This window comes from Mytilus edulis, chromosome 11, assembly GCF_963676685.1.
Source record: "Mytilus edulis chromosome 11, xbMytEdul2.2, whole genome shotgun sequence".
Taxonomy (NCBI): domain Eukaryota; kingdom Metazoa; phylum Mollusca; class Bivalvia; order Mytilida; family Mytilidae; genus Mytilus; species Mytilus edulis.
Genome location: NC_092354.1, coordinates 75,278,865 through 75,295,559, shown reverse-complemented (window position 1 = coordinate 75,295,559; position 16,695 = coordinate 75,278,865). Strand labels below are relative to the sequence as shown.

Below are 16,695 nucleotides of genomic sequence, written 5' to 3'. Positions count from 1 at the left end.
GTTTTGATATAAAACAATTTAAATGTGGGTTTTTAAAAAAAAATACAAATGTTGATTAAAATTAAATTAAATGATTAAAACCATAATATTCAATGTTAAGAGCAATTCTCTGTAACCACCAAAATCCAATGGCACACACCAGACCAAAATGCCCCAAATTTGATGTTATTGTGTTTAGTAGACTAAAATGAGAAAAAAATTATGTTACACAAAAATTATATGTTTTGTCGTTTCCATGGTAACAGAGTCTGAACATGTCAAAATGTGGACTAATGACCTGAGATCCAATTTGCAGAAATTACTGTTGCTGTTTACATGTTGGACACAAAAAAGCAGCTCACTATCAATATCTACTACAATTTATTATGGAATAAAGAAAAATTCTGGCAAAAAATGAGAAAACATTAATTTCTACTTGATTTTCCCTCAAGAAAGAAGTCTTCATCAGCTATTTTTATTTTCAAATTTCAAGAAAAGCCAGCCATTTCACAGTCAATCATCAATATATTTTAATTGAGCAATATAATGTTAATAATAAATAAAAGAAACTTTTATGGGCAAATGCATCCCTACTAAAAAATTTCATTGTAACTATGGTAAAAAATGAGTGGTTTGTTGTCATATTTTTGGTTATTGGGCCCACCAAATTACCTCCCTTTGAGGAGCTCTTTTGTAGCAGGCTTACAACAATAGAAAGTTAAATGGAGGGAAAATCACAAATTGCCTTTGAAATATTGTCTGATGGGTAGATATAACTATGTGTACTTTGAATGACTATTTGAAGCAGAATAATACTTGTAATGATGTTATTATTTCACTGAAATCCTTATCCAACCAAGAAAAAATATGTATTTTGTCCGAGTGTTCTTTGACCTTGTTGCAATCTGGTTACACAGACAAGCTAACAATTTGCCAAACACACAAAGAAATATGTGCGGAGAATTTGAAAAGAAGAAGAAAAAGGCAGACATGTGGTATTTTTGCAATCAATCCATTGATTTGCTGCCACACCTCCTCAAAAGCTGGTGACCGCCATATCGGTGTGGAGATGCATACCACTATTGCCAGGAATACAGGTGTTTTTATTCCTGTTGGGACACGTTAGTATATACTATAGTCATCACTAATTGAATCAACAAAATGAAATAATAACTTTGATTACAAATGTGAGAGAAAAAAATAATCTGGTCAGCAAGGGAATGAAAAAAAGAAAAGAAATTTGTACAAAATATTGGCATGCCGCTTCCTAAAACACACTTCTACCAGATATAAAAGTAACCTCATTTTTTTCTAATATGGCTATAACCCTCTCTCAGAATACTTTTTTCTTCCTTCACTGACCAGAGTATAATTTTTCCCCACACTTCAGAATCAAAATCTGTTTTTCAGAGACAAAAAAAAACATGATCGCCTCCCTGTTCCCAGTTAAATAATTGGTTTTCTGGCAGCCATTTATAAAAAAGAATCTGTTTCCAAGTTTCTTCCCCACAACACTTACTGCTATATATTATAGAGAGTCTATATATTATAGGATTATAATCATAGATTACATGAAGAAAAACATGAAAATAATTGTCCTGTCCAAGAGTAAATATGAAAATTATGTTTAAAGAGGGGAATAAAGAGGGTATCTGCACAGAAAAACTCGAAATAAAAAATTCAATTTCATGATGAACGTACATCAAAAATTTCTTGCACATTTATCTTTTTATAGATTTCAACAAACACGGTGAAAAACAAACCTTTTTCACAGCTGCACGTATAAAAATAAAAAGTGGCAAAACAAGTTACACAAAAATAACCTTTTACCCCCTTTTTTAAAGTTTAAAATCAGAAGTTTTTGGAATTACTTGATGGACTATACATGTATACATGTACCTGTGTAGGATAGAATATTCAGGTCTTCATATATAGGTTAAAATGAAAATTAAGTGCTATGTATGATGAATAAATTTATTTAAATTAATAATATGTTATATGACAATCTATTTCATGATATGAACAAGAAATGTTCTTATTTTGTTCTTATAAAAAGGAGATGTGGTACAATGTATGATTGCCAATGAGACAACTTTCCACAAAAGACCAAAAAGATACAAACATTGACAACTATAGGTAACTGTACAGCCTTCAACAATGAACAAAGCCCATACAGCATAGTCAGCTATAAAAGGCCCCAATAAGACAATGTAAAACAATTCAACAAGAAAACTAACAGCCCTATTTATGTAAAAAATGAACGAAAAACAAATATATGTAACACATAAACAAAGGACAATCACTGAATTACAGGCTCCTGACTTGGGACAGGCACATACAAGAATAATGTGGCGGGGTTAAACACTTGTTTGTAAAGCCTTTTAATTTGATCTCATCTAAAACAAATATTGCATATTCCATTATTTCATAATATCAATAATTATACTTAATATTATTTAAAAGCTAGCCAGGAGCGTCTCTACAAAAAGCGTGTTATGGATGTCGTACAAATAAAATCGACATTGAACTTTTTTTTTCAATAGCTAAATTTTTGATATTTCAGATATTAAAATCTATGGGGTAATGGTTTATTATACGCCCGTCAAAATTTTGACAGGACGTATTATGGTATACAAATGTCCGGTGTCTGTCCGGCGTAAACATGTCGCACCGTAACTTGAGAACGACTTATCCAAATTTCATGAAACTTTATGTAGTTGTTTCTTATGATGGTCAAATGATCTGTATACTTTTTGGTGAAAATAAGATTTAAACTTTTTGAGTTACGGCACTTTGTAACTAAAACAGGGGTGTGTTTTTTTTCACATGTCGCACCGTATCTCAAAAACGTTTCTTGATTATTGCTTAAAACTTTACACACTTCTTAGTTATATTAATCTTAATATCTGTATACTTTTTGGTGTTGATTCAAATTTCATTTTTGAGTTTTTGAGTATTTTATAAAAAAGGGGGAGGGTTTTTTTACATGTCGCGCCGTATCTCAAAAACGATTTTTGATTATTGCTTAAAACTTTACACACTTCTTTGTTATATTAATCTAAAGATCTGTATACTTTTTGGTGATGATTCAAAATTTCATTTTTGAGTTATTGAGTTTTTGTAAAAAAAGGGGGAGGTTTTTTTTACATGTCGTGCTGTATCTCAAAACGATTTATGATTATTGCTTAAAACTTTACACACTTCTTTGTTATATTAATCTAAAGATCTGTATACTTTTTGGTGATGACTCAAAATTTCATTTTTGAGTTATTGAGTATTTTATAAATAAGGGGAGGTTTTTTTTTTACATGTCGCGCCGTATCTCAAAAACAATTTATGATTATTGCTTGAAACTGTTAACACTTCTTTGTTATACTAATTTAAAGATCTGTATACTTTTTGGTTTCATTCAAAATTTTATTTTAGTGATATTTGTAAAAAAAAACAGGGGGGGGGGGGGGTTCACATGTCCCGCCGTGTCTCAAAAACAATAAATGGTTATTGCTTAAAACTTCCACACAAGACGTCGGGCGTATCATGCGCTCATGGCACAGCTGTTTATTTTTCATTTCTTGCCATAATTTCTGGATTGAATCAAATTGAATGACATTAAATTATAAAACAGGAGGCTAGTAAGCATAGCCTAATAAGGCCAATTGGGGGCTGGTGCTATCAAAAAGGGACAAAAAATATCAGAGGGACAGTCAAACTCATGAATTGAAAATAAACCATAAAACGCCATGGTTAAAATGAAAAAGACAGACAAACAACAATAGTTCACACAACACAACATAGAAAACTCAAGAAATTTACTATGATAAATTTTTGAATAAGATTTATTTTAATAAAAAAAAAAAAATCTCACATTTTGAATATTTCTATTGGAAGCTCAAGCGTAACCAATCGCCCCACTTGTGAAAAGGGCTAATTTCTATTTCATTTAATTGTTAATGAAAAAAGTTTTTTTTTTAGTTGCAAAACTTGTTTCCCAATCCACTATAAATAAATATGTTTAAACTAATGAAAAAAGTTAATTCTAGATTTATATATAATTTTAGGTAGCTACTAACTTGCCCGACTAAGATAAAAATAAAGTTGGAAAAATTTTTAGATGGTGGGGCAAGATATTGAAAAGTGGGGCGATAAGGCGTAGGGCGATAAGGTGTGGGGCGATAAGGCTTAGGGCGATAAGGCGTAGGGCGATTTGTCATGGATTCCTTCTGTTGTTATAGAAGGCCATTGAAGTCTAGTCACATTGTTTTTCTGTCAATCCTTTTTGTATTGTAGTTGTACTGTAAAAGAACAGAGGGTTTGTATGCATGCTGTAAAAATGACACTTCGGTCGATATTTTTCTCTCATATCCAACACAATTGAACTTTTATATATGACATGTATATAAATGTGATTTCAGTGTTTATCATGTTAATGATGTTTATTTATTTTCAGCAATTTGTAGACTTTGTCGTGAACAAATCATCAAGGCTCCCACAAATTACATGAATTATAGTGGTCCGTGTTTTGACAACCTTGAAACTGTAACTGCAGAAGAGCAGACACATTTGCAGGTAAAATTTGAATGATAACACTACATTATTTGAAGACCCTGAGTTGTCAATAGTCAATCATTTTCCAGAATTGAAACTTAGGCGGGTTGATTCTTCCTTACAAATGTACATCTGTACATCATGTTATAGTTTCAAATAAAGTGACCAGCAATGCAGATTGAAATCAGAACTTGATCTTTAATTCTTCATAGCAGAATTACATACAAAGTATCAGCAGATTATCTAAAACCATTAAGTACAAGTAAATATATAAAGGAAACTGTTTTTTTTATCCAAGGGGCGGTTATTTCAACAATAAACAGTGAAGTGAATGAACTTCAAGATAATCTACAATTCATCATCATGCAATATAATAGCAGCTCAATTACAAAATATATCAATTTCTGTAAGCAAATAAAAGAAGATGTGGTATGATTGCCAATGAGACAACTATCCACAAAAGACCAAAATGACACAAACATAAACAATTATAGGTCACTGTACGGCCTTCAAAAATGAGCAAAGCCCATACCGCATATAGTCAGCTATAAAAGGCCCCGATAAGACAATGTAAAACAATTCAAACGAGAAAACTAACGGCCTTATTTATGTAAAAAAATGAACAAGAAAAAAAATATGTAACACATAAACAAACACTGAATTACAGGCTCCTGGCTTGGAACAGGCACATACATAGATAATGTGGCAGGGTTAAACATGTTAGCGTTCCACCCCAAAAATAGGCAGGAACTTTGCAATATCATTTTTTATGTTCAGTGGACCATGAAATTGGGGTCAAAACTATAATTTGGCATTAAAATTATAAAGATCATATCATGGGGAACATGTGTACTAAGTTTCAAGTTGATTGGACTTCAACTTCTTCAAAAACTACCTTGACCAAAAACTTTAACCTGAAGCGATGCTTTATTTTTGTATGTCTATTCATATTATACATGTATATATATATATATATATATATACATAATCCCCTGTACACATATATACTCAATAGTCAATAGTGAGTTTATTGTTTATGTCATGTATGTATGGGATTCTCCTTGAATAAGAAAGTCTTTAAATTAAAAAATATCAAAACTTTAAAGTTCCAAATTAGTCTGCATAACCACTTCTGCACATGCATGATTGAGGGTGATTGTAAATATCTAAATCATTTTGTGTAGAAAACATACCTCAGCTGAACCCTAACCCATCCATGGATGTATTACTAAGGCCTCTAAGATACAGGTTGTTTTATGTTTTGTTTTTTTGTTGTTGTGTATCCCAGAATTAATTATTGTTTCAATTTCAATTAGTGTCTTGTTTAAAATATTCTTAAAAATTCTTTTAATTTAGATGAACACTATGGAGACAAAAACAAAAAACAAGATTGCAGAAGCAGAAATACCACCGCCTAAAAGAAAGAGGGTAAGAATTACTATATAAAATTGTTTTATAAAATTTATAAGATATCTCATAAACTTGACATTATAAGATATCTTGTAAAAATATTTAAGATATCTTGTATAATATATTTTATATATTTCATGAGATATTTGATATAGAAAAGTTTATAAGATATCTCATAAACTTTAGAAGATAAAAGATTATCAAGATATCAAATTATGAGATAGATATAGGAAGATGTGGTGTGATTGCCAATGAGACGACTCTCCATCCAAATAACAATTTAAAAAGTAAACCATTATAGGTTAAAGTACGGCCTTCAACACGGAGCCTTGGCTGTATTGAATTCAAAGATTTGGAGCCATCAATCATGGATTTGATGTTTTCAAATTGAGTTTACTAGCAAATTTTTGTTAGCGGAGCCAGTACACATATATATGTGTCCATCAAATCATAGGTAGATGGCTCCAAATCATGAAAATTATGACATTATACAATGAAATAATTTCAGTATTTTCACAATGGTTCCTAGTTTTTTATGATGCTCTGTGACGCTTACATTCTCTTCTTTCCTAGTTAACTAAGATTTACATGAACAAACATAATGTTTTAAAAAATAATCATTACACATGTTTAAATATATCTTTAATTTCTTTTCAGATTTCTTCTCAAATTTTAGAACAAGTAGAGACAAATTCTCAAAGTCAAACGTCTGAAACAGAAATGACATTAAGTCAGGCGTCTGATGCCTCTGTTGTTCAATTTTCAAGACTTGAAAGTTTGAATAATTTCCTCTCCATTTGTAATGTCAGTCCTGTCAAGAGATTAACCAATCTGCTCTCGGAATCAAGTAAAAGAACTGTAAGGAGATACATGGACAAAACAAGGCAGTGTTTTAATGCAGTAGCTGAGACCATTTCCCCCAATGACGGCAATTTTTTGTTTAACTCTGTTCAACAGCAAGAAGAAGAGCAACAGGGGCCATGCAACCAAATAATGAAGGATATTTACCTGAATGCTGGAAGCTGGCAATTTAGAAGACAGGTGCTCTCCATAATTGTTGAAAGGATGTCTTTTGAAGAAGCACAGAATGTAATTAACCTTAGTTGACTACTAAATTCAGGTTTTTGATCACTCTCTCTGAATTTGTTTTATATATATTTAATCATTATTTATGAATTTGAAAACAATACAAATACCTTCATGATCTTATGGTCCAGTCTTGATCAAGACAATTTAAATGAAAGAATGAATTTAACCTATCTCTTTATCTTCTATAATGTCACATTCTTATTCTTCTTACTACAATTGATGGAATAATAGAGAAATCAACTAAAGTTATGTTTCCGAAACTACTTTCGTAATCTATTCATGTGTGATACACCTCCGTGCAGGGATACTTGGATATTGAGCAAATTGAGATTAAAAACATATGCATGTCATTTGTTTCTATTCTAATGCATATATAACAAAACAAGAAATATAATAAATGCACTATTAAAGCTTCAAAAATGTAAAAACAAAAAAAATTAAATAAAATAAGTAACTCTTACTCACAAACTCAACCTAAAAGTCTGAAACATAAAAGTCCTTCAGACTTTTATTCAGTTTGTGAGTTAATTGCCCCGGTTTACACATCAATCACCTCTGGAAAAATCTGTTTAATCCTATAATAACCATTTGATTATTTCAATTAATTGATATTTGGTTTAAATATTCAGTTATGATAAATCAGAGAACATATCATAACCAATGGTTAAGTATTCCATGTTTCTATGTAATAGGCACACATATCAATCATGATTGATATCAATGTACTTTTATATTATAGTTTATACCTGGTTTGACTGCTTGGAGGTATTATGAAGCCAAAAAGCATACTGCAAATGTTGGGGTTGGTCTACCAGTTAAAGAACTCGCAGAAAAAAGAGTGAAGATCAACATTGATAGCTTAGAACACTTTATAGACTTTGTTACATCTAGTCATGTGATTAAAGATTTACCGTATGGCCAAAAGACACTGAAACTAGAAACAGGCGAAGTAGTAACCATTCCAAATGTAATTAGAAGTTTATCATCCAGCGCATTGATAAACCAGTACTATCAGCTATGTGAAGAAGATAACATTTCTCCCCTTGGTAAATAATTATATCATAAAAATGGAAGATTTTCAAATTTCTACAAAATACAAATTATCAATGAACATGGTTTTATTCCTGTTCTTCATCTTGGCAGTCATGAAGGGTCATTTTAAGATATATATGCATGTTAATTTATCAATCATGGATTTTTACCAGGTCAATATGTTAAATATGGACTGCTCTATATGAAATTAACCTAAAAAAAAGTCAGAGGTAACGAAGAATATCACATTTTTGTGTAAAGTACTAAGTTCAAAATGATGGCTGTTAGAAATCAGCAACCAGTAAATTTTTCAGGATATAATTTAATCTCCCATCAAATGCATTGGTTTAATTATATAATTTAGCTTATTATGTTTTAAGTATTTGTACTCCAGAATATAAACTTGATGATTTGTAAAGTTGTCTCTCATGCTTTTTTTAATAGGTAAAAGCACTCTTTATAGGATTCTTACAGAATGTGCTGCCTCTGTTCGAACAAGTGTTGAGGGCCTTGATAACTATGTTATGGAAGGATCCCGTGCATTCCAAATTTTAGAGGAATTTTTAGACACCTGGAAAGAAGAAGAATTAAAAAAGCAATTGATAGAATCAAAGAGATACCTGAAAGCAGACTTTAAGGTAATTGCCCTTTTGCATAATGCCACATATATGAACCAGACTAAGTGTGTAAGAAATAAAAATATAAAATCTTCAATTAGGTAGATGATCAACATTATCAATTGACCCCCTAAGAAGTAGCTGTCCTTGAAATCACAATTTTGTACCTTTTTTGTGAAAGTTTATTACTTTTTCAAAAATCTTCCTCTATGAAACTACTTTGCCAAAATCATCTGGATTTAATCTGAATGTTTCTTTATAGGGTATCTAGTTAATAAAAGTTTTGACCAATCAAAAACATGGAGATGGTGGCTTAAATTAGAACATAGGGGTAAAATGCAGGTTTTGACTTATACATCTATCTAATAACTAGAGTGGTTAGAACAAAATAGAGAAAATCCTTAGTTAAAATTGAAATTACAGGTGATTTCGGGCTCTCATTTGACTCATGTTTTAATACCTTATTTTCAATAATCTATAGGTACATTTGGCTAGACAAACAAATATTCAAGACCACTGCATGGCTTATGGTCTCAGCATTCCAGGGAATCAGTTACAGCTTGCATGTTCCCATTCGCATGACCAACGATGCAAAAGTTGCTTAGAAATTAAAGAAGTTTTAGAGAAGGTGATTAGTGTGGCAGAAAGTAAGGAGATGGTTAACAAAGATGCGATAATGTTTAAGGTAAAATTCAATTTTTTTTTTAAAACCATATGTTATGCTAAGTTATTTATGAACAAAGTTTAACAGCAGGAAAGGAAAATAAATCAAAATCAACATCAATACCTGAAAACTGTTTAAAAAATTTCAAGATTAGTTCCATGTTTGTCCCTTCTGCCATGCTTTGTGTGTTGGCATAGAAATACCAGGCCTCTGTCCTACCTGCGTATCAATCCATCTCATATATTTAAAAATAATCATCAATATTTCCCAAATGATTGAGAATCAAAATATTACTTATTTAAGAAAAATGGCAAATATTTATCCAAACCAGTAAAAACTACACTCAAATTTGGCAAACTTTAGGGATATTCTATGAACATAGTTTACATACGAATTTCAGGGCAGTGCATGGACTTTTTCATTAAGAAAGACCCTGTAGTAGTAATATGAATTTCATTTATTAATGACAACAAATTACAAATTTTAAGAAAATGTTATAATAATATATACTACAGCTGTGCTATTTGAGCAGTCAAATTGCATTTACTGTACATACAGTCACTGACCGTATATCACCTTGTTTATGACGTTGACAATGCCGTTCCATACAGTTTTATTTATGACACAGGTTTGAAAAAATTTAATGTCGTCCACTCCAAATTAAAAAAACAATGATTTTTACCCTAAATACTTCATTTAGAACAGTTATAAGAGCTGCAGTATATAAAGAATAACCATACATTGTCTCGAAATATAAAAGTTATTTGTACTCGGCTTGAAACAGGTAGAAATGCTCGACACAGCCTTGCTTTCTACCTGTTTCTATGCCTTGTACAAATAACATTGATATTTCGAGACAATGTATTGTTATTCTTTATTTGTCTGTTGTTTCCATGCCAACAGTTATTTACTTGCTTGATATTATTACTTTACCATTTTAAAACAAATTTTCAATTATTTTAGGTTGAGAAGGCTGTTGAAGGAATTAAAGAACTACAAAAACATCTGTTAAGGTCTAAAAATCAAGAACTTGCCAGAACAGATATAGCTAAAGAAATGAATGTTAATGATGTCATCATTACTTGTGATTGGGCAATGAAATTTTTGCCAAGAAGATATCGGGAGGGCCAAATGGATTGGTTCGCTAAAAGGGGAATTAACTGGCATGTGTCAGTATCATTGGTAAAACTGGAAACAAAGATGTGCAGCTTTTCTCATATTCACATATTTAACAATCAAACTTCACAGGATGCACCAACAACTATACTGCAGTTATTTGTGATGTTGTAAAAGATTTAGAGGCAGCTATTCCCAATTTAAAAGAAATATCTATCTTCAGTGATAATGCTGGTTGTTACAAGAGCACTTTGACATTATCAACTTTACCTCATGAAATAGGTTCCAAACTCTCCACATACAACTTCAGCGAAGCTCAAAATGGAAAAGGTAATTTAAAAAAATATTTAATCTAAGAGAAGGGATGATTTTCAAAAATCTTTTATGAAACTAAGTTGCTAATTGGAACTAAACTTGTTTATTGTGGCTCTTAGGATGTCCTCTTTTTAAAATTGAACTAATCTTTTGATTTGACTATGACCCTTGCAACTAGAAATTGGTAATATGCATAGATGCCCGGAGTGAGGTGAATGATACATGCTCCTAAGAGGTTGTTTGTAATAACACAGCCCTATGACACATAAGAAAATCTAACTTAATTAAACCTTACGAATAAAATACATTAAGTAAAAAAAGAAAGTACATTAAAGTCTTAAAATTACTATTACAGGTCCTTGTGACAGGAAGGCAGCTCATGCCAAGTTTGCAATTAAAAGATACATCAATGAAGGCAGAGATGTAACAACAGCCTATGATATGAAAAAGGTTTGTTTTTCTTTTGTAAAACCTTACAAGTTTGTGAAAGAACATTCTTCTATTCACTGAAATTTTCAAGAATTTGCAAGTTTAAAAATGCATGTTTTCCTGGAATTAATTAAAAATGTATTATTATGTGGATCTGCAATACAGTTGCCTTAAGTGATTTCAATAATATTCATATTTATGCTTTATACACCTAATCTTTGAATCTTGATGGGTACCTATTAAAAATCAGGGATATCACAGCAGGTCTTGTTTTATATTGTTTCTATTGAATTCATTTAGTATCCAATCTTTTGTAGGCACTTGATAAAGTACCAGGACAACCTTACAGGGTGAAGGTTGTGGACACAATCCATGATTTAGATGTCACCAAGAATAAAGATACCATCACCAATATTACAAGTTTTTACAACTTTAGATTTGAGAATAGTCATTTGAGGATGTGGCAGGCATACAATATTGGTGAAAGTATTACTTTTATATTCAACCTAAAGAAAGAAAAAAAAGATTACAAATAACATATTGTTTTATTTATAACAGACCACTGAAAATAATATACTGAGCTAGTATATATTTGTTTAGGGGCCAGCTGAAGGACGCCTCCGGGTGCAGGAATTTCTCGCTACAGTGAAGACCTGTTGGTGACCTTGTGCTGTTTTTTTTTTCTATGGTCGGGTTGTTGTCTCTTTGACACATTCCCCATTTCCATTCTCAATTTTATTGCATACTTTATTTTGTACTTAGAATGCCCACCATCTAATGTCAGCCAGATAATCAGATAATAAATAGAGCCTTTTGATAAAAAAAAAAAAAGGCCACAAATTCCTAGACTAGAATGTATGCTATAAAACTTCAGGTAATTTTATATCATAGTGTCATAAAAATAAATTCAATTTTCATTTCAGGAAAGCTTGTGACTTTAAAATTATCAAAGAATTCTGTGCAGTTAAAGGTACTTAATGACTGGACAGAGATGTCTTTAACCGATCTCATTACTGAAGGTAATTTTATAATTATTTCATTTACTAACTGTCGTGTACCAAAGAGGCTCAGGGATGAAAGATACCAAAGAAACAGTCAAACTCATAAATCGAAAATGAACTGACAATGCCATGGCTAAAAATGAAAAAGACATATAGACAATAATAGTACACATGACACAAGATAGAAAACTAAAGAATAAACAACACAAACCCCACCAAAAACTAGGGGTGATATCAGGTGCTCTGGCAGGGTAAGCAGATTCTGCTCCACATGTGGCACCCGTCCTGTTGCTTATGTGATAACAAATCCGTTAAATTGTCTGATTCGGTACACCACATTCATGAAAGGGAAGTGGATTGTAGTTACGACGTAAGGAACATATCCAAACTTAAGCACACTTGGTAGATAATGATCATAATTATATAATTAGTATTTTTGTCCTTTTTATGTTCCTGGTCCACTTCTGGCATAATCTTTTTCAAAAATCTTCTGATGAGAATGGCCCAATTGGAACTGCGCATGGTTACATGTAGTAAATTTGAATTTTACTGTGTTTTTTTTTTTGAAACATATTTTATTTTATTTATCCTCTTTTTAGGAACAGAACAGGTTTCAAAACAGCAAAAGCAGACATTTATTTGTCCCATGGATGGCTGCATTAGGGAGTTCAAGAACCGAATCAGTCTTGATCAACACCTCCTTCAAGGCAGCTGTGAATACAAGCTGGAGAAAGGCCCATTAAAAGATCAGGCAAAAGTACTGTATGCCCAAAAGCTTTCCAATAATGTACAGCATTGTCCTGATATGCAAGCTGCCTTACTACAAAATGCATCTATTCCAGGTTTGAGTGTCAAAGAAATGGGATGGGCATTGAAAATGAAAAAGAAAAAGATTTTCTTTAGTGTCAAACAGAAGGAATTTATGACAGATTTATTTAACCAAGGGGAAAAATCTGGCTCCAAAATAGACCCTTATACAGCTGCAGAACATATGAGATCTGGTGCATATATGTTTAAGAAAGATGAGTTCTTAACTGCCCAGCAGATAAGTGGTTTTTTTTCTAGATTGGCACAACAACAGAGAAAAACAGATAAGAATGACTATAAATCTGCTAAGTCTGAAATTGTCAGATCACAACTGAAAACAGAGATTTTAGAGACAATCGAAGACTAAACAAGTGCTATTGATATTTTATACTAAAATAAATTTGATTTTGCCATCACTTGATATCCGTCAGCAGCAATAAAAAAACCTTTCCAAAATTTTGTTCTGTCACAACAGAACAGGTTTAAAACACATCATTTAAGACAAAAGTCTTCAGACACAATACAAGTCTAAGTGGGGATCATAAATTGCTGTTTAATTTAAGGGAAAGACAAACACTTAAAAGACTTCAATACAAATTAGAAAAAAATAAGCTATGAATAAAGAGTACAGAGAAATTTATATGATAAGTTTAGTACCTAGTTTTAAAATGCACTAAATTAAATAAGCTTACACTTCTGAAGTTCTGTTATATTTAAGATTAAATTTGAACATAGTGAAACATGATACGTATTGCAATTTAAATTAAAGTTATCCCATTTTTGATCTGAAATCTCTGAACCAATTATCCTAACAACATATGGCCATATAATCATGATATATCTGACTTTCCAAACATAATGCTACATGTTTTTGTGAAATTTGTGAAATGTAAAGATGCTGATGTTTGTTTTGATATTTTATTTGTTGCACATTTGAATGTATGAACTATTCATTTGAATACTGGTTCATCTTTTCTTTTTGTCAATATGTACAAACTTGATTAGGTGATATTTCTGTAACCATAGCAGTTTTAACTTACTTATGATAATTGCTTGAAAGTTTTGTTATACATGTACAATGTCTTTGATATACTTGTTGAATTAATGTTATTCTTAAAGTGCAGACATGTTGGCACTGTTAGCATTTTAGTTTTAAGTGAACCAAATTAGCATTTTTAACATGACTATTCTAACGCAATTTGTTTGTATCATTGAATTTCTATTTGCTACCACTCTGCATAAATTCAACAATCTACCTGATAACTAAGGTTCTTCTTGAACAGATGCAAGAAGCAGCCATATTGGATTGAACATTATATTTTCCTAAAAAAACAAGCAAATTTAAAAAAATGTTTCCCTAAAACTACTTTTCATCAGTTTATATCCTAATTTAAAGCATTAACAAAGCTGTAAAACATTCAATGTTAATGTTTTACACTGGAAGTATTCATATGATGTCATGATGTTGCTATGAAGGTTAGGTGCCAAAGAAGTCAACAATGCTTTGTGGAATTTTTGGTTTAAGCAACTTTATGTCCAAATAAAAAAACAGAAACAATACTTTTATTGACTATTGCATTAGAATGGACATAGCTGTATTGTTTACATGTGCTACATGTGCCTAGGTAAACTCAATTTGCAACAGTAATATCTATGTTTTATGTATAAAAAGGTTAAAATACAATACAGTTATCTTCTAAATTACCTTAATTGTACCAATATGAGATTAATATTATAATGAAATTTGCATGTACTTCGAAGGTGTTTTACTTGATTTTAAAAATTTAAGATGGACAAGCATTTTAGCCACAATTTTATAAATAGCAAATTTTGTTGATCTGTATCAGTTGAAAACTAATTTGCACAATCAGATCTTTCTTCTCTCTGTGTTAAATTACAAATATGAATATCAAAAAATGAAAAAATACATACTCATTTTGAGAACAACAAAAAAATGTAAAATTATGGAAATTCGGTAACCATAGCAACCATTTTTATTAAATTTCATGAAGCAAAAATATTTTTCTGGACTGAAAGTATTTACTGATTAATTTTGTTACATTGTAAGGAATTTAATGCCATGTTTGTATTGTGTAAATATGTAATTTACTTGGATCTTTATTGACTTGTAGAAAAATACAATTTACAGAATTTGAAAATCTTGTGTTTTTCATTCATTTATCATATTTTTTGTAATTATTGGCCCATTAATTTTTTTTTATAATTTGGAAGCCCTTAATAGGGGGTTTCTAAATATACCTCACTTTTAACTGGGAGACGCTGCATTTTTGAAAAAAAACCACTTGAACATCCTGTATTTACACGTTTTTTACTGAAATCCAAATTTGCCATTTGACCATATCTTTACTAGCTGGTAGCAGAATAATTGATAATTGTGAATGGGAATCATATGTGAATTTTAAAGAGCTTAGAGGTCATTTATATAATGTTATTAAGAAAAAAAGGTTATGTTATACATGAAAAAAGTACTAAACAGTGCAAAATGTCGTTTTTTCACTTTTTCAAGAGTTAAAATATGACCTTTTATGGCTAAAATCAACCCATGTGGTTTCCATGGCAACCGGGATATTTTTGAAAAAATTTTTGCCTGTTATTGCCTTTAGGTAAGGTACTGGCTATTATGTTAAAGTTTCATCAAAATCTGAGACCATGTGTGCCAGACCCTATTAGAATTTTTTTGGTGGTTACAGAGAATTGCTCTTAATATGGTAAATAATTATTGCACAATTTGGTTTATATAACATTTGAATGCTGTTTGTCAGTTACTTTGACTTACATTCCAAGTGAAAACAATAAATTAAATGTTTAATAAAAATCAATCAAAATTAAACTACATGGGGGATTAATGAATCAGGGTATTGCAACTTAGGTGCACAAAAAGGGTATCTTACTATACCAAATCAATCCTTGAGTCTTCAAAGTTTAGTTTAGCCATAATGTGAGCATATATTAATTTCAGATTTGTAATGTTAATAAGGGAATGTTGACGATTTTTAAGTCATATTAAGGTTTCGGTTTTAATGCTGTCAAATATTTTCTTTCTTTTTTCTTTCTTTTTTATCTTTACATAGCAGCTATACATACAACATACCCGCCGAAGACTATAACGACAAAGCAGACTGAATGATGAATTGACTTCAAATCAAAACTTGGCGCTATTCATTTCCTGAATAACAACATTGACGAAAGTACTTTTTGTAATCAACATAAACAAGATGGCGGTGATAATAGTACAATCTTTCAATGAATTGCACAAAAATGTTGTTAAACACTGCACGAAAGCGTGCATACAGAACAATGATTATTTTTTGTCTAAACCTATTGGTGGCACGGTAGTATTTCCTGACCCATAAGTGATAATGTGGCCTTTTTAGAATTTTCACCACTTTCTAACAGTGACAAAAGTTCTACATTCACAGTTAACTGAAGTAATTTCGTTTTACTATACGGAAATGAATTTCATTGTGTATCTTGACCGTTTACTTTGTTTACTATTTTAAAAAATCTAAGACCACTAGTGCTTTTAGGTCTTTTATCGTGCAGTGAATTCAATTTTTTTTTTAAATCTCATCTGTCTGTAAAATTATTTCATATTTTTTAACACCTGATTCATCCCTCAGTTTGGGAAAGTATGTTCAGTTGATACTGTATTTTCTGTCCAATCACACTG

General features: G+C 31.1%; 3 protein-coding genes across 4 annotated transcripts in view; 2 read left to right on the top strand and 1 right to left on the bottom strand.

Annotated features, from left to right (window-relative positions):
• LOC139496286 (cytochrome P450 3A24-like) overlaps positions 1–16,695 on the bottom strand; it is a 69,523-nt gene that overhangs the window by 46,956 nt on the left and 5,872 nt on the right. The gene's annotated exons all lie outside the window — the stretch shown is intronic.
• LOC139496284 (uncharacterized) lies at positions 589–11,217 on the top strand. Its single transcript, XM_071284786.1, has 9 exons — positions 589–1,100; positions 4,427–4,545; positions 5,881–5,952; positions 6,592–7,023; positions 7,763–8,069; positions 8,500–8,693; positions 9,154–9,357; positions 10,300–10,782; positions 11,123–11,217. Exons 1-8 carry the CDS (start codon positions 758–760, stop codon positions 10,624–10,626), a joined length of 1,998 nt encoding a protein of 665 aa, XP_071140887.1. The 5' UTR covers positions 589–757; the 3' UTR covers positions 10,627–10,782; positions 11,123–11,217.
• Positions 11,130–15,157, top strand: LOC139496285 (uncharacterized). The gene is made up of 4 exons (XM_071284787.1): positions 11,130–11,217; positions 11,514–11,682; positions 12,120–12,215; positions 12,797–15,157. The coding sequence occupies exons 1-4, from the start codon at positions 11,209–11,211 to the stop codon at positions 13,369–13,371; spliced, it is 849 nt and encodes a 282-aa protein (XP_071140888.1). The 5' UTR covers positions 11,130–11,208; the 3' UTR covers positions 13,372–15,157.